The sequence below is a fragment of the Mytilus edulis genome, chromosome 4, assembly GCF_963676685.1.
Source record: "Mytilus edulis chromosome 4, xbMytEdul2.2, whole genome shotgun sequence".
NCBI lineage: Eukaryota > Metazoa > Mollusca > Bivalvia > Mytilida > Mytilidae > Mytilus > Mytilus edulis.
Window position 1 is genome coordinate 41,335,539 of NC_092347.1, and position 9,733 is coordinate 41,345,271.

A 9,733-nucleotide genomic window follows, 5' to 3' on the forward strand; every position below is an offset into this window, starting at 1 on the left:
TGAAAGTAGAAATAGAGCTATCAATACTTCAAATCACCCTTATTACAAGAAGCCATGTAGTTTGCGCTTATATAAAGGGAGATGGAATGATTGGCATGCAATGTCAGTCCTCATATATTTCCACGTCTTATTTGTCTATTTCAAAGTTGTCTGACTGAACAGCCCTTCCACGGCAGGTTTCTTATAAAACTTAAAAGGGATTTTAAAAATATATAAGTTTCTCACTGAAGGTATCCAAAGAAGGTAACCAAAGATTTTGCGACGATGCAAATATTAAACTTTACAATATAAATAAAAAACCTTTAACCAATGAATTCAAATAGCAAAAGCTATGCAATTAACAAATATATACTTATTAAGCTTCATGTAAATTATTTAACAATAAAATACATTAAATATGAAATTTGGAGTTTTACCAAGGGAGCTAATAATTAATTAATAACACTGTCTGCCACACAGCATTTCGGGGACTCTCCCTTTGGTATCTTTCCTCCCTCTTTTATAGCTGACTAATCGGAGGCTTTTCTAATTATAGGGGGCATTATGATGACCTATAGTTGTTAATTTCTGTGTCATTTAGTCTCTTGGCAATCATAATACATATTCTTTTATATATAGCGATGTCGTTATTACGATATAGCTATGTCGTTTTAACCACATAGTGATGTCGTTATTACGACATGATATGTCGAAATTACGACATAGCAATGTCGTTATAACGACATGTTATGTCGAAATTACGACATAGCGATGTTGTAATAACGACATGTTATGTCGAAATTACGACATGCTATGTCGTAATTACGACATAAAATATTTTTTTTTAATGGCCCTTATCGGCTTCCGTACGACTGAAACAGGTGCGTCATATAGTTTACGTCCGCTTTTTGTTACAAACTGAAAAGATATGCAATGCTAAAAAAAATGGCTTATCACGCTTTTCAAATGAAAATCAATCTGTTTACATTGTAATTTTCAAAAATATATCTGTTTCGAATTTCTGGAAAACAAATTGTTTCTGACGACTGAAAAAAAAATATGGTTTCCATCAAACATGTGGGGAGTGGGGTTTTAATACAACAATGAATTCAAGACGAATTTCTTGTTTCTATATGTTATTGAATAAAAAATGTTTGATATTTATCATGTCGAAAAAATCAACGTATTGGTGCCGAAAATATCACTATCACAACCCCAATATACATGTACATATTACAATCACAAACGATGAATTTTAGTTGGTATGTATGAAAGTTTTGTGCACATCGCTCTACCTACATGTAATTGTACCACCTATGGATCTGATTGTTTGATTTCACTGAATATAGTGGGCCAAAAAATACATTTACCCCCTTTTTTATGTTCTATTTTTAGCCATGGCGGCCATGTTGGTTGAAAGGCGAGGTCGTCGGACATCTTTTTTAAACTAGATACCCCAAATGATATGTATGATTGATTCTGAGGATTGATTGATATTTGTTTTATGTTCAGTTGCAAATACTTTATTATTGAAATTTATTAATATCTTAGGCGTAATTGGGTATTAAATTTTTATTGGTTTTTTATCATTTTCCATTTTTACCATTCCGGAGTTATAAATTATTTGTTAACGACACTTTGAGGTTATTCACAGTTATTATAAGTTATAACTCAATGTTATATCACCTTTAGTTAGTTGTATTTGGCAAAACCTTTCTTAATTTTCAGTCCTCAGTGCTCTTCAACTTCATAAATCTGCATACTTTGTTTGTCCACTTAAATTTTTTTGGATACTGGCGTCACTGATTATTCTTTTGTATTTGGCATACAAAATTTTAATTCTAGTATATAAAATGAGTTTATTATACTAGTTTAATGGAAATGGTTTCAAGATAAAAACTGGAAAACCCTTATGTGATCAAGGACACAGGACATTTCAGCGAACAATTTTAGACTACTAGGGGACATTTAAGCGCCGACATAAGAGCCCATTTTAGCGCAGGATTAATCCGTTTACCTGTATTTTTAATAGTCCATTTTAGCAAAAACTTTCCTGGTTGAACAGTGATTTATACGAAAACTGTAGTAGTATTGGCGAATGTCCACCACAATCTAGATCTAAATTACAGTCTAGTACGGACTTTTAACATTTGATTTGATCTTTTAGACTTTACTGGATATGATATGTTTAATATTGTGCTGTCTCGAGTGTATTAAAGTTTTTTTATTTATAATATATTATTTATTAGGACGGGTGAAAAATATTTCGCTTAAATGGGTTAAAAAGTCTGGCGCTCAAATGGGATATACTTTGGCGCTTAAACGTCCGATTTTTTTCGCTAAAATGTTCCATCAATGCGCTAAAATGTCCTTCGCTGGTGATCACCAAATCGCCACACTAATAGTTTTATCTTTTCGTTTCATTTAATTGGTAAGTAAAGAAAATATAATTCCGAAAAAAAAACCAAATGAAATAAAAGTGCATTTTCTCATTTATTGACGGTAAATGTTTCAATAAACCACCCGGTCCGTCCTATTCTAACATGTATGTGTAAAAACTTTAATGTTTATATTATTGTATGACAAATACATGGTATTTAAACTTTAATGATGCAAAGATACATTTGTATATAGGTTTGCCCTGAAGTAAAAACTCCACATGTTCGTAAATTAAACACTTTATAATGTAAGATGTCTTATTTATATTTCTTTTTTTTTTATTTATTGAAGTGTTTATGAGATGATCTAAGAAGGTATTTATTTATATAATGGCTTAGTCATGAAGACGCAAGTTAAGTTTGGGATGCTTTTGGAATGACCGCGTTGTATTCTTATTATTTTGTATTTCATATTAACCATGACTGTCAAGTTATGCAAAATCACAAGCCGTACCCTAAAAGGGCGTCGTCTCATGACACTTGTATCTGCTGTTTTTTGTGTAGGAGATATTCTGTATATAATATACGTCGAAGAGAGACAGAAAACAAACACACGATTTGATTTAATTATTACAGTTGTCAAAATCTCGTTCAAAAGGTATGTGTTAAACATTATAATTCAAATTTAAACACTTGTACTAGTAAACAAATTTTAGTAAACAGATAATATTTCCATAACGATATAAGAAAATGCACAACAAGATTGTTGGACAGGATGGATAGTGTCCGTTTGGCAACACACACACACACACACACACACGTGTAAGCAAAATTTTGTCATATGATATGAAGTTAAATTAAATTTTATGATTTAAGAGTAGTACAAAGATGACATTTATCGAAAGGTTTGCATACAAATTTGAATTGAAAAGAACATTAAAAATGCGTTTAAAACATCTCTTACAACTTCATCTCTATAAAAATGGGTTCTTTAAAACAATATAGTTTATTCATCAATTATGGACTTTTGACGAGGTCAATACGTTATATGTGGACCTGTTCAGATTGTATTGACCGAGGATGAAGATCGAGTGTAGAATGCTACACCATATGCAATATTTATAGATATTCCCTTTAAATCGATACTATGTTTCAAGAAAAATCAAACAGTCAGTAGGTCACGGAATTTATGTACTTTTACTTTTATTCCATTATTGCACATATTTTCTAAAACGATTTCGTGAAATCTCACCTCATTTCCTTTTTCGTTTTAGATGTCTTCCAACGTATGTTATATCATTCTGTGTTGGATGTTGTTTACAATTACTGACCAATGCACAGCAAAGACGATGTCCTTCTTCTGCAGAACAGATTATCCACTTGATCAAGTGTTTGGTATGGATTTCAACGTTTTCTTTTAAAATCAATGTGCATTTATACACTGTTTGAATAAGATGGTCTCTTTAAAAATGGCATTAAAATATAATGTATGGTTAAAGACTTTGAATGTTTTGAATAGCTTTCATATTAAGTATTGCCATGTTAATTTCAATATTTGCATTGTTTCTCGTTTCTAATTTTTAATAAAAAAAATGAGACCGTTGGTTTTCCCGTTTGAATGGTTTTACGCTAGTCATTTGGGACCCTTTATAGCTTGCTGTCCAATATGAGCCAAGGTACCGTGTTGAAGACCATACTTTGACCTATAATGGTTTACTTTTACAAATATTGTTACTTGGGTGGAGAATTGTCTCATTAGCACTCATGCCACACCTTCTTATATCTATATGTTATACTATCAAAATTACAAATAGGTGAGACATATATCTCTGTGTCAACAGTTTATTTAACAAGAGTAAGACTATGTTAAAATTATAGTTCACATATGGATGATATTTGATTTGTAGAAACTTGAGAAAGTCAATACTATAAATCTGTCAATGGTATATGCATTTCTAAGTGTAATGTCTATTGAAGCTGTTTAAATTATTTAACTTAAACGTAACGTATTTGAAATGCAATTAAACTTATTCATTCCTCAAATACAAGTTTAAGAATAATCATCAGTAAGCGTGAGAACATGTATCCTTTAGTATTGTTTGTTCTGTGTCGGAAATCAAATATATTAACCAAATCAATGACTGTAAAAATGAGCTGGGTACTTGAGACGAATAAAGTTGCTAAGCTTTTAATTAAATTTAAAAAACACTTAATTTTAATATTTGAAATTTCTCATATCAAATCATTTTATTTAAAATTTACAAGAGTTAAACACAGTTTAATGTAATTGGTTTATTTCGTTCTTTTTTTTAACTGACTATGGTCTATTATGTTCATTGCAAGAGATATGGCTCTCTCTTAACACGAGTCAGCCATTTATCGTCCCCTTCCGATGGACTATCACGTTATTGCAACTTATTTTAATCCCTTTCCACTTTGCGGGTGCGAGTGCTACCTTGTAGCCTCATTAGCCTACTCTTTTTCGAAATCTACAAGGGTGTCTTTTGTGTGCAAGAGATATGGCTCTCTCTTAACACAGGTCAGCCATGTATCGTCCCTTTCCGACGGACTATAATCGTTTTCTCAAGACCATACTCACAAATAGTGTCAAGGGAGAGCCTAAATTCAGTCCCTGATATTGTTGTTTGTCATTACTCGTTTCTAATTTCTTGCCTACGTTGTAAGGGTTTCTCTGACATATACATGCAGGATTGAACATCATTTGGTATTTTCAGCCACTTTTATGAATCTGTTTTTTGTTTTTTTGTGTTTGTTTCACAACATATAAAGTCTACAATGTTCCAGCATAAGGACAGCACATTTTGGTCAAATATTATTGTCCTGGCCTTCGTTCATTTTGTACCAAAATATCTAGAAATTCGATATATCGACATACTCTGTCATAAACATTAATATTATAATTGGCTATTGGCTATAGTTTTATCCTGTTGACAAATTTTTATCTCATCTTTCCACTAAACTAATTTTGTTTTATTGTGGATATCATGTAATTAATTTGGCGACATAACTTCTCAACTTATCATCTATTAAATATGTACGACTAGTTAAAATATATGTCTTAAACATAAAACAGTTGAATCCAGGTAACAAACTTTAGAGGAGAAAGTGCCCTAGGTGACTTTAGACTATAACAATACGAAGAAAGGATATCTAGTCCGGAGATATGCTTACTCTAGTTCGTATACGTGGGTCCTGTTATGATCTATAATTATATGCTGTCAAATGGCAATTTGAATTTTCGTTTCAACTATTGTTACAAATAACTAAGCACTGTTTTGATTTCACTTGCCTGTTTAAGGAATACCAGGGTAAATTACAATTTCGTCAATAACGTTTTGTAAAAAAATGTATTAACAATTTTTGTATCTGTTATTTTACAGGTGGCTGTCAAGAAGTCGGTGACAATTTTAACGCATATCTCTGGAAAAATGGTACGTCAATATTACAAAAAAGATGTGGTATGATTGCAAGAGACCAAATGACACAGAAATTAACAATGTCTAGTTGATGTTAAAGGGTAACAGAACACTTAAGGGAGCTAAAGAAAAACAGCTGAACGTTTTCGTCACATGCTATTATTAGAGAGAAACCAAGCTTCTCAGTGATCACAATGTGTGCTTATCATACTGCTATATCTCCATAGAGATTATTCCTGTAAATTGTGTTGTTCTAATTTTTTGTAACTTTTATATTCTTGTCAACAGGTCAAATTAAATATTTTGTCAAACTTTTATGAAAATCAATCGAGCAAAATTCCGAAGACCCTTTCATAATCTGAAAATGAAGTTTTGTTTTAATAATTTTTTGACAGTATTTTGGTTTCAAAGCAAAATGTATAAATTCAGTGTAAGACTGAAGTTTCTAGAGACAACATCAAAAGACCAATGTGCATGATAAAGCAAAAATGGAATTCACATAGTTTAGTCTGTGGCTGCTGTTTTTTTTAAAATCTCATTATCAACTTTATAACAAAATTACTAGATTACAAAAAGAATGCAACACTAACAGAATACAGAAGGGCAATCAATGAACAAAAGACAAATAAATAAGAAACATTGATCCCAAAAAATCAGGGCAATAAGTCTGAGGGAAAACAGAACTTTCTTCTTGCAAGGCCGTGAACACAATTTGATATGGAGACAAGCGTTTGGTTTTGAAATTTCCTACATGTAGTTATGGCCCTGTTAAAATAAAAGTAAGGCAATGTTTCCCGAGACAATATACCTCAAGTTAAATGAAACCAATTTTCAGACATTTCAAGTATATTTAAATAATAGTTATACTTTTGTTATTAAAAAAAATTGGGAAGTGTTTCCCGATATTTTTTTGGGGAAAAAAGATGAATTTATGAAGAATCTGGTGCCATCTTATACTTTCGATTAGACTGCGGAGTTATTTATTTTCTATACATTGCAAGTCAGGTCATTTATTTTCAAACTAGCACAGAACAAACCATTTATTTTTGTGATTATCAAGGCTGAGTTATCTATTTTCAAAATCCTCCTGCCCCCCCCCCCCCCCAGAATATCAAATGGTCGTCCCCTTAAACGTCCAGTAAAATATTTCAATAGGTTTTACAACTAGATAGTGTAAAAAATAAACATCAAAACTTACAAAAGCAAATAATATATGTTCTGGCGTTTATAGCTTGTTAAAATAAAAGTGTGGCTTAAAGTAAAATGATAATATATATTTAAATAATGATCATTTAACACTCTATATTAATATAATGTATTTCTTCTGTTCCAGCTTATAACAGCTGTGCCATAGATCTGCAAACTTCAAAATCCGAAACAGAGAACCTTCAATCGAAAGTAAAACAAGTTGAAAGAGAATTAGTGATGCAGAAAAATATCATTGCAAATTATGACAAGAAGCTTCTTCAAAGAATTTATGCATCCATAGAAGAACAGAATACTTTATGGTTGAAATGCATTGCTATGACTTCCGGTAGACCATGTGACGTAACCCAAGGTTGTGCTACTAAAAACGGAAAATGTCTTCCAATAAACGTGTAGATACTATTGACATTCTATTGGTGAGATATATTTCCTCTTCATATACTAATGCAATTTAAGATCATTCAACTTGTACAGTTAATGGTCTACATGTATGTATGCCACAGATTGTTGTTAAATTTTGCACGTAACAATAATCTTAATACTTTGACAATGAATTCTTTCAAAACAAGTGAATATTATGGAGTTTAATGCGCCTTTCATACTAGTGAGAGGTTTGGCGCTATAAAACCAGGTTCAATCCACTATTTTCTACATTTGAAAATGCCAGTACCAAGTCTGGAATATGACAGTTGTTTTCCATTCGATTAGGGACTTTCCGTTTTGAATTTTCCTAGCTATTTTTGTGATTTTACTTTTTGTAATCGAAAGCACATAAAATCGCCGAAAATCGTTCATACTTATTAAATTTGTTTTTAATTTTTATTAATAAAATCATTTTATATTTAATTTCAAATTCATAGATTTTTTTTTTATACTGAAAGTTGTTTCAGTTAAGTGCAGTTGACATGGTTGATACATGAAACTTTCGTTTGATTGATATGCAATTATCGTAGGGTCACCGTCTTCGGTTTCGCTGTATCATAAACTAATCTGTTTTTATATATAGCGATCATGACGTTTTGCATTCTTTCGAATTTTCACATAGAACACCCGCTTTGGATGACGTAAACCGTAAAAACGAGACGATCAAGCTATTCTTACTTTACATCTTTAAAAATGGATATTTTGTATCAAGAGCGAAGAACCTTGACCTTATTTTTATCTCCATTTATCATGTTCTGTTTACATAATGCTCAAAAGTTTCAATCAAAATGGTGTTCATCATTTTAATTTCAAATTCCTGCATTATGATGCAATTTTTATTTGTTTATCGTAATTGAATTCAACATTAATTTTGTTCATCATGATATAATATTTGATATTTATATAATTGTTTTTCATTTTTCAAATTAAATGTTGTTTTTCATATTAACCAATTCCAATTTACTTGACATCAAGGTATTATTTTTTTACGATGATTTTTGGTTTTTTTTTGCGCTTCTTCTAATTATGCCGATTTCATAATTCAAAGTACTGTTATTATAAAGATAGTGCAGCCAAAATCTTTTAAGAAATCAACGTTTAAACCGGCGCTACACGTTGGCAATTTTTGTTGTTAAAAAACGACATTTTAGTTTCACTAGTACTGGACATTTGATTATTTCTTTATTGAATATACATGTAGTTCAAGAAATGTTTTATTATATGGTTTTTACGCAAAATTCGCATAAATGTGTTTGGGTTATAAGTCTCCCATTCCCACAAAAAACTGTAATTCAAAGAATTAAAAAAAAAATAAAACAATAGAGATATCTAGTCATTGCAATACTTCATATCAAAATGGGGGGAAAAAAGGTCAACAGAACTATTGTTGAAAATATGGAAATTATTTTATCAAAATTTACTGTAACAAAAGTTTTCAAATTGTTTTAAATTTAGGAATATGTCTCCGGCATGCAAAGGTCTGAATTCCTTGCAAGGCTTTGTTTATACTTTTATCTCTTTTTTTGACAGCTCTTCGGGGTTCTTTCAATAAGTTTTTTTTCATTTTCAAATTGTTTGGCCTCCCACATCACTAAAGAAAGACTTATGATTGTCTAAATGCTCATTCATGACGTCAATTTGGTACCATTATAGAAAGTCCCTGCATTAATGTTATTTCTATAGATACAGACAAACTAGAATGATATTTCATTTAATATATATATATACCGGTAATTTGTGATCGAAGAAGGCAGCTATAATAAGATAAATACTTCCGTTCTCCTTATTATTATTAATAATAATGTATGTAATAAATTTGAAGAAAAAAATGTGATAGTATTAAATATTATATGTTTTTAACTGTTTATATTATTTGCTATGTAAACGCTTCAAGTTATATTTGTACAAAAATAAATGCTGTTTATATTTATTATTTTTATTTATATGCTTTGAATTTGTAAAACGCTTTTTATATGACTTTTTCTGTAATATATTTTTTTTTCTTGTTGACAATAAAGTTACTTATTCTTATATTCAGATCTTCTTGTATACATTTCCATAAATAGTCTTATAAATGTATACCACTGTCCATGGTTAGGGGAGGGTTGGGGTCCCGCTAACATGTTTAACCCCACCACATTATTTATGTATGTGCCTGTCCCAAGTCAGGAGCCTGTAATTCAGTGGTTGTTGTTTGTTTATGTGTTACATATTTGTTTTTCGTTCATTTTTTTTTTATATAAATAAGGCCGTTTGTTTTCTCGTTTGAATTGTTTTACATTGTCTTATCGGGGCCTTTAATAGCTGACT

The 9,733-nt window shown here is 30.8% G+C and overlaps 1 protein-coding gene across 1 annotated transcript; it reads left to right on the top strand.

Annotated features, from left to right (window-relative positions):
- Positions 1 to 2,771: 2,771 nt before the first annotated feature.
- On the top strand, positions 2,772 to 9,456 carry LOC139521879 (uncharacterized). The gene is made up of 4 exons (XM_071315552.1): positions 2,772 to 3,015; positions 3,632 to 3,752; positions 5,759 to 5,809; positions 7,128 to 9,456. The coding sequence occupies exons 1-4, from the start codon at positions 2,837 to 2,839 to the stop codon at positions 7,146 to 7,148; spliced, it is 372 nt and encodes a 123-aa protein (XP_071171653.1). The 5' UTR covers positions 2,772 to 2,836; the 3' UTR covers positions 7,149 to 9,456.
- Positions 9,457 to 9,733: the final 277 nt, after the last annotated feature.

Bases quoted from the DNA above. Each gene is read 5' to 3' on its own strand.
- LOC139521879 (XM_071315552.1), top strand. From the start codon at position 2,837: ATGACTGTCAAGTTATGCAAAATCACAAGCCGTACCCTAAAAGGGCGT. The intron at 3,016-3,631 runs GTATGTGTTAAA...TTTTCGTTTTAG, and splicing joins GTCAAAATCTCGTTCAAAAG to ATGTCTTCCAACGTATGTTA. The intron at 3,753-5,758 runs GTATGGATTTCA...GTTATTTTACAG, and splicing joins TCCACTTGATCAAGTGTTTG to GTGGCTGTCAAGAAGTCGGT.